At 35.5% G+C, this 13,852-nt stretch overlaps 1 protein-coding gene across 2 annotated transcripts in view; it reads right to left on the reverse strand.

Moving 5' to 3' along the window:
- The window catches only part of Macrod2 (mono-ADP ribosylhydrolase 2), a 1,728,876-nt gene that overhangs the window by 1,359,351 nt on the left and 355,673 nt on the right, over positions 1-13,852 (reverse strand). For both annotated transcript variants that reach the window (XM_048348774.1, XM_048348773.1), the window contains exon 4: positions 9,539-9,568. In XM_048348774.1, the coding sequence (XP_048204731.1) occupies positions 9,539-9,568 (30 nt within the window). The remainder of the gene's footprint in view (positions 1-9,538; positions 9,569-13,852) is intronic.

Raw genomic sequence — 13,852 nt, forward strand, 5'->3', positions numbered from 1 at the left:
GAACCTAGGGCCTCGTGTATCCGAGGCAGGCACTCTTGCCACTAGGCTATATCCCCAGCCCAATAATAAAGATTTTTAAGGAACTATATTAGGTTGAAGTTAAATTTTCTGTTTTTATATCCAAACATAAATATATTGCCTGTATACATGAATGTGTATATACATATAAGTTTTTCTAAGTAAGAATCTATTTTACAGAATTCCAAAGTCTTTATATTAACTAGTAATAAGGGATCATAGTGTTGATTATTTACTATATGCCAGAGAGCATTTTAAACATTTAACTTACATCGATTCATTTAGTCTGCACATGACCCTGAGAGTCAGGAAATAATTTAGGCTTTCTGGAAATTAGGGGCAGAGGCAGGCAGAAGTAAATCAACTGAATAGCAAACAGTTCGCATGAAACAGAGCCTGGGATCAAAGGCAAGGGAATCTGGGATCTGTACATTGCATTATGGTTGTTTGTCATGTGGTGATTCTTTCATAGAGCTGTTTTGTTTACTAACATACTGTGTACCTCTAATGGGAAGCAACTGCATTTCTTTCATTCATCCAAGTGATGGAAACACCAAATATACAGTTTCTTAAAACATAAGACATTACAATTACTCCCTGTCCTGTTGAATAATTTTAGCTACACATACATACTATATGTAATGATTTCATTGACCAAATTTTAAGTGCATATGTAGTGAATAAACAATACCATTACAACTTTGATAAAAAGAGAGAGGTGAAAATTAGTTTTAAAAAATGTCTGATTGTCATGGTGCACACCTGTAATCCCAGTAGTACAAAAGGCATAGGTAGGAAGATCATAGACCAGACAGCCTAGAAAAAAGTGAGACACTATATTTGAAAATAACTAAAACAAAATGTACTAAAACCATGGCCCACATGGTAAAAATGCTAGCCTAGCAAGCATAGAGGCTCTGAATTCAAACTGCAGTATTGCCCAACAAACTAACAAATATTACCCTAAACAGAACAAGTATCTTTTACTTCATACTAGCTTATGTTCCTTTTTGTTTGTTAATGTGTTGTACAGTATTTAAATGAACAATGTCCTATTCTTTTATTTTCTCTTGTCACTAAATACAAGGCTTCTTTTAGTAAGAAACAAATGATCATTTGAATGTCTACATATTATTCCACTGAGGAAAAACACGTCAATTGACTTAACACATTAATTTACTTACTATTAAGTATTTAACTCATTTTCATTTTGTAATTGTAACATGCTGCTCTCAGGGAAACATGGCTCACTGATGTAGGACAAATGGATATACAGACAAATTCTTTCTACTCCTTAACATGTATGAAAACTAGTAATATATTAATTCTACCATTTATCTTTACACTTTATTTTCTGCTTCTCTCTCTCTCATACACATGCATACATGTGCGTGCGTGTGTGTGCATGCACACACACACACACACACACACACGAATGATTTTTAGCCAAAGACAGAGTTGCAGCAACACTAGATTGTATCCGTCAAAGGATGTTCTCAGTGGGCCTTTCTGTGGACCACAGGGTCGGTGACTGGACTTCTAGGATCTCATCAGATTGTGCCAGATTCACTTCTCTCTCCACACATCCTGTGCTATAACTCCAATTCAGGAAGAAGCAAATGGAGACAGCTCCAAAAAATGAAATAGAATTCTTAACAGTGCCCAAATTGAGAAACTTATAAAAGTGGCTTTCAAAGACATATCCTCGGGGGCTGGGGATATGGCCTAGTGGCAAGAGTGCCTGCCTCGGATACGCGAGGCCCTAGGTTCGATTCCCCAGCACCACATATACGGAAAACGGCCAGAAGCAGCGCTGTGGCTCAAGTGGCAGAGTGCTAGCCTTGAGCGGGAAGAAGCCAGGGACAGTGCTCAGGCCCTGAGTCCAAGGCCCAGGACTGGCGCAAAAAAAAAAAAAAAAAAAAGACATATCCTCATTTTTGTTTACTGTGGAGGCACATGACATAAGGTAAATCAATGGAATAACTAAACACACCTTTGACTACAGTAAATTCTAAGGGTTTTTTCTACCTCAATTTGAAAATTAGTACACAAGAATTAATCAATAATAGAAAAAAAGGAGGGAAAGTAAGAAAGATAAAGAAGAGTTTGTTCAACGTCTAACTGAATACTGTCAGACCTCTCCTGACTCTTGATCCTTGCATCCCCTTCCTTCTTTTTTCTCATGTCTAGGTCTGCTGATCACCTGCAGTGTCCAGAATCAATCTCCCCTGAGGTAGTCAAGATTTCATCCTAATTGTGTACAATTTAGAATCACATCCCTTCCTATAGCTCTGCTCCCTGCTGGAACCAAAAGGCCAGAGTCCCTGGGTTTCTCTTACCATGGTGTTTTCCCAGGCTAGAGAGAGAACTGGAAATCTCCAGGTCTATGGCTGAGCCCCTTTACCTGCTGAGCATGGACCAATTAATTAACTCTCTAAAATCCATGATTGACCAAACCCTCTGAGGGACAAGCCCAGCACTCCTGATCCAACACCCTAACCCCTGATAACTAGTTTTGATCACTTCTGACTGGCCATTATCCTAGATTCCTCTCAGCATGCCTGGAGTTTAGCCATATCTGGAGGTTTAACAAGAATGAAATAGGATCACTGTAGGATTTTTGAGTAACAATATAGAATGGCATTTTTCTAGGGAAACCTATTCTGTATGTGAAAGGAGGACAAGAAGGCACCCAGGCTTCTCATAAATGCTTAAATGTGTAAGTAATTTTTGAAAGTCTGAACTTTGAAGTGCATTTCAAACAATATGGATATATATTTTTTTCTCTCTTCAACATGGTTGTTTTGCCTCTGGTAGTACAAGAGTTTGAACTCATGGCTTGTGCTTGCTAGGCAAGTACTTTTCCATTTGAGTCATGCCTCCTGATCATTTTTGCTTATTTTCCAGATATGGTCTTATGTTTTTGTCTGAGGCCAACGTAGGCTTTGATCCTCCTATTTATTACACCTCTTTTGTTGGTAAGATCATTGATAAACACCACCATATCAGGCTTATTGGTTAAGATGAAGTCTCTGATTATTCAATTGAAAGGGACCATAACTGGCCATAGGAAAAAGGCTGCAATGGACACACAGTAGTTCTATGATAAGATTCTATTGACTAAATGATCAACATGTGCACATGTGTGTCTGTGTACAGAAATTAATGTGCTACTAATGGAGATATATGGAGGTGTCCAAGCCATGACAGAAAATAGTACTATTTTACCCCTTTTCAAGCATGTATTTTTGTATCACACACAAACTGTGTTAATGTCTAAATAGACATTAATAACAAATAAGGAGAAGGAATTCTCTTTGCTAGTACAGCTGTTGAAGATTCAGAAAGCAGCTACTAACCTCAAGCCACTGAAGCTAGTCCCTCTTTGGGCTCACTTTAAGAGGCATGAGGAGAGCAGAAAGCTTTCTGCTATTGTGTGCCAAGTTTTCATTCTACACAAATGGCTTTCCATGCATTCCATCTGGGGCTGAGTGTTTGTTCTTCGTTTAGCAGTTCTTGTGTGCACGAAGAGCTTTTAAAATTAATCTGCCAAATAACTGCCTCAAGAACAAGCTATAGAATTATGTACTGATAGAACTATATATGTTGCACACGGTTTTTATTATGTATGCATATCAGTCATACAAAATTATGTGCACAAAAGCCAAAATTAATTTGTCTTCTGTCAAGAACTGTCACGTTAAATGTCTGATATTATGCCTCGGGTGCTTTGACAGGCTGGAAGAGAAAGGAAATTCTAAGAACAACGTCCTGTTTGAGTTCAATTAGAAGGTTTGGGATTCATGTTAATCATTTCATAAACGAAAGAGTAAAGGTGTTATCTAAAGCAGAAGGTTGTAAATTTTGTTCTTATCTACTGTGTAAAAATCAGAAAACGTCTTGATTTTTTTCTCCCTAATTGTGCTTCTTTCCTCTTACTATATATGCTAAAGGAGCCAGTATCATAGGATTTTGTGTATGCAAAGCACTCTTACTACAGGTGAATGAACATATATTTAAATTAATTTCCTAAGACTGAACTTCAAGTGACTAAGAGAAGGTATGGAATCTGAAGCAGCAATCCAAAGGTACGGATGGATAGTGCTATAGTGTGTACTTGCAAATTGTCAGCATAGCTTCAGGTGCAAAAATAAGTAAGGAAAGTATCACCTTCATCTCAACTGCAAGATTTCCAGTCCTCTCATTTATATTCTCCAGTGTAGATAAAGCAGATTGAAGAAGAGAAGCAGAGTAGGAGTGAAGTGAAGTGAAATAGAAATAGAAGTGAAGACTTCAGTTTCCCATTCCAATTTTGCCCCCTATGTAGCTTTGTATCTTGAAGGAAGTAAATAAGGGTCCCTATGTCTTATCTCCCTGGACCATTAAAATACCATTGCCAGTGAAAAAATAGTAATGGGCTGGGAATGTGGCTTAGCGGTAGAATGCTTGGCTAGCATGCATGAAGCCCTGGGTTCGATTCCTCAGCACCACATAAACAGAAAAAGCCAGAAGTGACGCTATGGCTGAAGAGGTAGAGCGCTAGCCATGAGCAAAAAGAAGCCAGGGACACATCCCTAACATATGAAACTGTAACCTCTCTGTACATCAGTTTGATAATAAAAATTTGAAAAAAAAAAAAAAAAAAAAAAAAAAAAAGAAGAAGCCAGGGACAGAGCTCAGGCCCTGAGTCCAAGCGCCAGGACTAGCCAAAAAAAAAAAAAAAAAAAAAAAGTAACATTGGTCTGATATGAGAACTGTGGCAAAGACAATGCCATATATTTACCATATGATTTCCTCTTCTTCATAATTCTTTTTTTTGGGGGAGGGGTCGTGGCTGGGGAAAGGTTGGTTCTGAGGCTTCAACTCAGGGCCTGAACTCGGGGCCTAAGGGCTGTCTTTAAGCTTTTTTGTTCAAGCCTTTACCAAAAGTGCTTTACCACTTGAGCCACAGTTCCATTTCTGGTGTTGTTGTTGTTGCTGGTTGTTTGTTTGTTTTGTGCTTAATTGGAGATAAGAGTTTCACTTCCCTGCCCAGGCTGGTTTCGAACTGCTATCCTCAGATCTCAGCCTCCTAAGTATCTCAGGATACAGGTATGAGCGACTAGTGCCTGGCTAGGAATTCTTAAATATGCCATTTTCCTAACCTGCCTTGCAGATAGGTCACTTTCTGAATTCTGACCACTGGAACAAGCAGTGATAACATAAGTAATTTCCATCACTTATGTTTTAAGATCCCTCAGCTCTCTCTGCACTCTGTGATCCCCTTTGCAGCCATATATCACATTCTCTAAGCTAGAAGACACTGAACCTGCCTGGCTCTCTGTCACTACTTGTACAACAGACAGATTAGGAAATCTAGCCATCCTATTTACACTAAAATGGGAGCAAGAAATGAATCATATTTTCTTACAGCATATTATTTTAAGCTGTATTTGTTGTCATAACATTATACAACCTATCCTGACTAACAAAGACAGATGAGAAAATAGAATTTTCCAGTGTATGTATATTTTTAATGTGCAGTACAGCCATGCAAGATAGTTCTAGTAGTAAAACTAGAAAGCTTATAAAAATTAATAGAACTTCAAAGATCTCTAACATCACTTTACATGCTCCCTGGAAACTAGAATTTAGTCATTTAGTGTTAGCTGTGTATACAATTAAGAAATTAGGGGCTGGGGATATAGCCTAGTGGCAAGAGTGCCTGCCTCGGATACACGAGGCCCTAGGTTCGATTCCCCAGCACCACATATACAGAAAACGGCCAGAAGCGGCGCTGTGGCTCAAGTGGCAGAGTGCTAGCCTTGAGCGGGAAGAAGCCAGGGACAGTGCTCAGGCCCTGAGTCCAAGGCCCAGAACTGGCCAAAAAAAAAAAAAAAAAAAAAAGAAATTAGCATGTGTCTGTGTTTATCCTTAACAGAAATAGGAAATATAGACAAATTGCCAACATTTGCAAGCATTTTAACAAAGTGACTATGTGGATGGGACCACACTACCATATCTATTACTGAGGACTGCATTATTCATAGAAAGACTAACCTTGTGGGGCAATGGTGGCTCATGCCTGTAACCTGAGCTACTCAGGAGGCTGAGAGCTGATAATCCAGGTGCACAGCCAGCCTGGATAGACAAAAAGGAGAGATTCTTATCTCCAATTCACCCAACAAAAAGCCAGAGGTGTGTGTGGCTCAAGTGTAGATGCCAATCTTGAATGAAAAAGCAAAGTGAGAGTGTAAAATCCTGAGTTCAAGCCCCAGTACCATTACACACACACACACACACACACACACACACATGATTCCAAGGATAAATAACTTGCACTAATGTCAAGTAATTCTTGAACATCAATATCAGAACTGAGATTACTCTAGTGACCACTTTGAATCTCCTTTCCAGACAATTCTTGGCCAAAAGAGGATGATGAAATGCAAATTTTTATGTATCATACAGTTTTATATATAGGGTTATGTCTAAATTTCACAGTCAAGTACTGTAATACATATAGAAATAGAGAAAAGCTCTGAGGATATGAAGATGCTACTTAAAGTTTCAATTATTATTTTTGTATGTGGTGTCAAATTTTGTTGATCAAATTATATGACAGAATTATTCACTATAAGATTCCTGAAGGGATATTAATCCAATTCAACAGAACAAGTTGATTAGATCCAAGAGAATTGCATGAATTTAATCAATCCTTATTGGATGATTATTTCTTGTTACTTCATAAAAATCACTGAGAGGACTAGAAAGGTTTGTCATAGAATCAGAAGTTCAAAAATCAGTAGATAGCTGAGTTTGGTAGCATATACCTATGAGAACACAGTTTGAAACAAGCCCAGAGCAGAAACTTAAGGAGACCCTAATTTTAACAACAAATCAAACATAGTGATGTTGTCTGCCATCCCAGATATGCAGGAGGTAAGACTAGGAGAACTGATGCAGAGATACAGCCCTAAGAAAAAGCACAAGGCCCTTTCTGATAAATAAACTAAAACCAAAAGGGTCAGGCACATGGTTCAAGTTGGTAGAATGCTTAAGTCCTAAGATCAATTCCCCATACTGCATAAATAAATAAATAATAAGATAATATAAAAGAAAATCAGTAAGGGTCAAATAAAACATTCCTTAAATTTAATCCAAAAAATAAACTTGTATTTCAGAGCAATCTTAACAACTCTAGAAGTATATCATGAATTTAAACCTGTGAATGACCTACTTTACTGAGAGAAATCAAACCATCTTAAATACTTGTAATTTATCTTCATGTTGGGACTGAATCACTAATTTTAGAATTCAGAAATTAGAAATTATGGCGAAGCTAGCAAAAATCAGCCATCTGGAAGAGGACAATAAATTATATACTTCAGGTAACAGAAAACTAAGTTGGCCTACTTCTGATTGTTTCACAATTGCTCAAGATTCATGATGTCTCCCCTTACACAAAACAGAACTATACAGAAGATCAGCCCCGTCACTGGAACCAATTCTGCATACACCAGCTATGCATGCATGCAGACAAAAAGCAAAGGGGACAACACAGAAGCAATCCCCATGGCCTACATCAGGCCGTGTACCTCAACCTTTACTCCTGCTTTTCTCCTTAGCAAGCATAACACTGACTTCTTTTCCTTTCCTTTCCTTTATTTTTTTTTTAAATGAGCACATTGCTTCCTACAATCAAAGACTATGATAGGAATCAATATCTGCTCAAGTTCAGGGTTACTCTCAAATTCCAAGGAAATTTGCTTAAAGAAAATAGATTCACCTTAGAGAGGGGGCACCCACCATTTTTCACCTTTCCTACTCTTCTGAACATGCACTATGTCTTTGATGGCTAGCGTGCCAGCATCCCTCAGAAGCTCTGAGGTAGAAGCCATACAATAGGAGGGAGCCACAGAAAAGTAAAAGCATGATGCCATTGATGATGATGCTATGGTGAATAACTCCATAGTAGATGACGCCACAGAATCAATGACCAGTCATTCCAATCTCTACCTAGACTTTTACACAATTATATTTTTAATGTCCTTTAACCTATATTTTTATTACAATAAGCTCAGGTAATTTATAACTAACATAGTCAAGTCACGTTATAGAAATAATCAAAATCAATAAATGAATTGTTTTAACTAATTTGCCTGTTTTTTTAACTTGATTAATGTGTTTGTGTGGTCTTAGTTAAACTTTCCTTTATGTTAGTGGCAGTTAATCAAGTTTCTTAAAATCCTAATATTGTTCTATAAGATAATCAGCACTAACAATTTAACAGTAATTTCCTTGTGAATTATAAGGAGCTTAGAGAGGAAAATTACTTGAAATACACCTTTCAAAGGAAGTATTTTCCTTCAGGTCCCCACAAAAACAAGAGATGAGAAGCAAAATTCTGAAGATAAGTATTTTATAAAATAATTTAAGAAAGATGAAAAGACACATTTATTAATCCCCTACTATTTTATTACATAGCAGGCATTTTTGTTAAATCTTCACAGCAAACACCTTAAGTAGATAGTATCATTCCATTTTTAAAGGAGAGGTTAAAGATATGAAGTAGATTTTTTCTGATGCTCAGACAAGTCCAATTTCACCCTTTGTTGTAGAACATAGGACACTATGAAGAGCAAATTCTAGTTTAAACTCTTTCTATTATCCCCATTTCCAAGATCCTACTGAAAAATCAATTGAGTGTATATAGGAGCAATGATTAAAATCTAACTTCTAGATAAAAATGTCACTGAAACCTTCTGGTTAGGGTTATGAAAATTTAAAGTTCTGCACAGTAGAACATAGTCCTACATTCTTCAAGGTGTGTGTGTGTGTGTGTGTGTGTAAGACAGTAAGAATAAGAACAAGACAGTGAGGGAGAGAAGAAAGGGGAGAGGGAGAGCCAAATTTACTCATGCCCACTAGGACCCTGTATTTTTTAAGAACCTTATTTACTATGTATTTTTTATCCCCTACCATGTAATGTATACTGGAGGCTACAAAAGCATTCATCTTTCTAATCTACAAAAACAATATAGCCATGTATAAGATTTAATACTAGAAAGACTCACAGTATAGAAATCTCGTCTCTCACTTCGATCACTTTCTTGTCTACCTCAAGCTACACTCCCCCCAAAATGTCAATATTAAAATCTTTATTTTTCAAAATAAGCAGGTGTATATTAAGCAATCAAGGTATAAAGTGTTATGAAAAGAAAAACATAACCTACAAATGTATTTTCAGAATTCCTCTTAAAAGTGAATGTCACCTCCAAATATATGTTTAAGTCAATTGATCAGAGCTCCTGCACCCTGACATAGTCAATGGTAAAAATACCGAGTTTGGCAAGAAGAAAGAAAGAATTATACATATTTTAAGGCCGTGAAAAATAATATTGAGACCAACTGAAGATCTTTCTAACATAGCTACTTACTGTAATGTAATTTTTTTGTAATTCTTAGCTACAACAACATTAAGTTTCTTGAAACTGTTTTGTGGTTGGTGTAATTTAAGTTAAATAATGCCAGGACTTACCACCGCCTCCTCCAAGAAGACTAGCATTTGCTGTTTAAAAGAAAAGGAAAAACAGTGAATAATCTACACAATATATGATATGCAAGAATAGTTTCAAAACTAGTAATGATTATGCATCTCATATAAACACTGATAGAAAAAATGTCTTTTCATAAAATGATAACCTCTATCATCATCTATGGTAGGATGAAAATTAAGATATTTACTATCTTTTCTCTTCAGTATTTTTATCATACATATTGTTCTAAGAAAATTCTTTTATTCTCCATCTACAACTAAATTAATCTTCAGGGTTTTCCCTTTTATCCAGCAGAGATAGAAAAATGTTATTTAGGTAAAGTTAGTGATTTCAAAGAACATAACAGGAAACTATAGTGATAATCTAAATTAAGCACCATCAAACTATCCCAAATATTTTACAGTAAGATAACTCAAGCTTAAATAGTAACAGACTTTTTATTTGGGGGAAAGAAATAAGTATTAAACAATGCTGTGAAAATTCTTACTTATTTATAGATTAATGCAGCCCATATCTTTATAGAAACCTAATAAGCAACAAGAAAATTCCATTTGGGCCTCATTTAAGAAATCAAATATTCTGAAAGATCTACTGCAAATTTTTGATGCCATGTTACTGTGCAACAGTGTTAAACTATATTTTGTTTATCTAAATAGTAACCAGAAAATAGAATTAAATATAGAGTCCTGACCTGTGTTCCACAAAACTTTTATGTATCTCAGTATATATTATTTTATGTCACTTACAAAATCCTGCAGCAATATTAGCAAAGTAGATAGTAACCAAAATCTCTCCTTTTTGTGGATTAAATTTAATTAACAAAAGAGTAAATAAATCAAAGAAAAGAGGTGGAGGTCTTTTACTCAAATTTTTGTGTGCTTTCCATGGGGCTATGCTTTGCCATAATTTAAGAGGAGTAAATATCAGTGCTAATGATTCCATCAAATAAATAATGGATCATTTGAAGAACAAATGTCCATATTCATAGCTTCATTAGGTTAAATATGCAATGGTTTGCTGACTATTACAACATTAAAGAGAATATCATAAAAATGCATACAGAGCAAATGCCCTTGGGAGGCTTTCTCAATATGTCAATATCACAACATCAAATTTGATCTCATGTAATATTCAAACTACAGAGCTCTTTAATTGCTGCTCATGCCCCCTACTCTGTGCTTCCTCCACAGAAATCAACAGAGCAGCAATACCATTAATCAACCAGAAAGAAAATTCAACTCTGAAGTTATGAAATCACCTATCATCCTACCACATGAGTCTCCAGATCTCTCAGAGTTTATAATGAAAATGCATATGAATATTTAGCCCAAACTTAACATGCTGGCCTAAATCAAGTTTTCCAGCAATTCAACAGATAGCTTGCTACAGAAGCCTAAAGACAGATACTGAGAGTTCTAATTTTTCTTATACTTCTTGGTGATTGAGGGAAATTTTGTGGTCAACCCATGTGTCTTTGGATAATCCAAACACTTCTAAAATCTAAGATCCATGCATTTATAAAACCACATGACATTTCCCACACCTGCTGATTTTTTATTTTCATATTTGACAGAGAACTGCTTTCCTGTCTATGGGTTTTCCATGTCCCTGAGACTCCATCTGTTGTCTTCCAATTTTCACATATTCATTCATAATGAAAAAATATATTCCCAACAACAAACAAAGGCAGTAATAAATAGTAGCTTCTCACTCAAAGTATCACACCCAGGGGCACAATAACACAATATACTCTATTTTCATCTGCTATTTTGCTCAGTAAATATAGAGGTTCAGCAAGCCCAGCCCAAGGCCCATCTGTTTAAACAGGCACTTGTCCAATATATGTGGGTGGATAAGTGGGAGTAGGTATAAGAAGCAGAATTCCAGGCCTGGCCAACCATCAAGTCAGTTTTATGTCAAGTGTGTGTTTGTATCTAGACAATTATATTTGTAAGATAAATGTCAAAGTAGTTTTCTCAGTAAAAGTGATTCAAATAGGCAAAGTAAATTCTTATTGTGACTTAGAATATTCATTTGATGATTATCCAACATTTAGTGATTAGGTGGACTAATATTTATTCATTTGTAAGAGAATGAAAGTATCTCTGTGTGTCTAACATTAAGTCATTTAATTTCTATTTTTATCATTTGTAATAAATTGGCATGTACCCCAATTAGATAGGAAGTTCCATGAGGACAAGGTCTGAACTTAGTTTGATCTGCATCTAATAAACTCTCAATAGTGTTTTCTTTTTTCACTTCTTTATTAGTAAAGTGATGTACAGAGAAGTTACAGTTTCATATGTAAAGCAGTGAGTATATTTCTTATTCAACTTGTTACCTCCTCACTCATTTCCCCCCTCCCCCCTCCCTATTTTCCTCCCCACCCCCCAACTCATGGTTCTATAGTTGGTTTATACCATATAGTTTTGTAAGTATTGCTATTACATTGGTTTGTCTTTTTAGCTTTTGTCTCTTGATTTTGGTATTACCTTTCCCTTCCCTAGTTCCAATACACGTATATAAAATATCCAAGGCACTAAAATAAGTTACAGTGATATCAGGGGTAAAACCACAGGAAAGAAATACAAAAGAAAAAGGGCACAATTTCACATGGCATGTTGAAAATAACAACAATGATACACCACTTGTTTCTATAACTTGGAGTTCATTTTACTTAGAATCATGTTATGTGTTCATATAGACACAGCAATAGTATGTTTTCTAAGAGTATGATAATTACCAGTCAAGTCAATTTTTTTTTGGCACAAGAGGTACTTGCTAAAGTACAAGGAAAGTATAAACCCTACCTATTCTATAAAATCTATGTATTCTCTTAAAAATCTTCAACTTTGCTTGAAATTCTGTGACAAAAATGTAGGAGATATATGTATACTCCTATCAAAATTCTTGCTAAAAAGAATGATGAACTTGCTTTGTGTTTGTCTTAAAGTTTCAGGAAGAAAAAGGAGAAACAAGTAAAACCCTTGAAAGTTATGAATATGATACTTCTAAAACAACATTTAAAAATTTCTTCTCTGAGCATACTGATAACCAACACTGGATTTATATTTCTATGAAATGTCTCTTTTATTACCAGAGGAAGAGATAAACAAAAGTCAAGTTACAATAATCGCTTTAAAGATTGAACTGCAAAATTAAAAGAAGCCATCACAACTTAATGAATCTGTTTTGTAACCTTCCCCTCCATCTAATAGCTTCACTCAATAAGATGAACATTTTCACTTACAAAAGGAAAATATTGAACATGAAATAGGATACAATGCTATCTGAGATTAATTTTATAGTGGTAAAATGGAAAATTTATTTCTAATACCAAAAACAAAATATTAAAATTTTTTAAGTTTATAAGAATTTTTTCTTCCTTTTAATCCAAATTAAAATATTTTTAAGTTTTGATATCTATAGACATGAATTCACATTTAATATATTAGGCCAAATAAACTAAATATGACCTTGGTATCTCTTCCTTGGAATCATCTGTCTAAATGAAAAAATAACCATTTGTCAATAATATATTATTTTACATTTTTCTCAAAATACAAATAAAATACTATAATACTTTTTCTATTTAAAAATCCTGTCTCCAAGTACCAGTGGCTCATGCCTATAATCCTAGCTACTAAGGGGCTGAGATCTGAGGATTGCAGTTCAAAGCCAGCCCGAGCAGGAAAGTCCGTGAGACTATCCGGAAGTGGCACTGTGGCTCAAGTGGTAGATCGCTAGCCTTGAGTTGAAGAGCTCAGAAGCAGCAACCAGGCCCAGAGTTCAAGCCCCATGACCGGCCCCCCCAAAAAAAATCTTTGTATGTGATCTTCTATGTACATATTTCCTTTATAATAGCATTATGAAAAATTAAAAATAAAATACCAAAGAAGATAATCAATGCTATGACTCAAATAATAAAAAAGCATCATATACAATACATAATCACACATTACTAGAATCACACATTGCTAGTTTCAATACTATTAGTAATATCAATCAATGCTACAATGTATGAGATACCTAAAAACCTTACCTCCTTGGTCTCAAAAATTTGTTTTAGTATATATATAAAATACTGGAAAGAATATTGAACTGGTAAGTCATGCAACATTTACTTTAGTGTATTCAATTGGTGCCAATACTAGGACTTGAAATAAGGGCCTGGGCACTGTCCCTTATCTTTTTAACTCAAGACTGGCACTCTACCACTTGAGCCACAGCTCCACTTCTGACTTTTTGTTGATTAAATGGAAATAAGAGTATCACGGGCTTTGCCATCCTGGTTG

Source organism: Perognathus longimembris, chromosome 6 (assembly GCF_023159225.1).
Source record: "Perognathus longimembris pacificus isolate PPM17 chromosome 6, ASM2315922v1, whole genome shotgun sequence".
Classification (NCBI taxonomy): domain Eukaryota; kingdom Metazoa; phylum Chordata; class Mammalia; order Rodentia; family Heteromyidae; genus Perognathus; species Perognathus longimembris.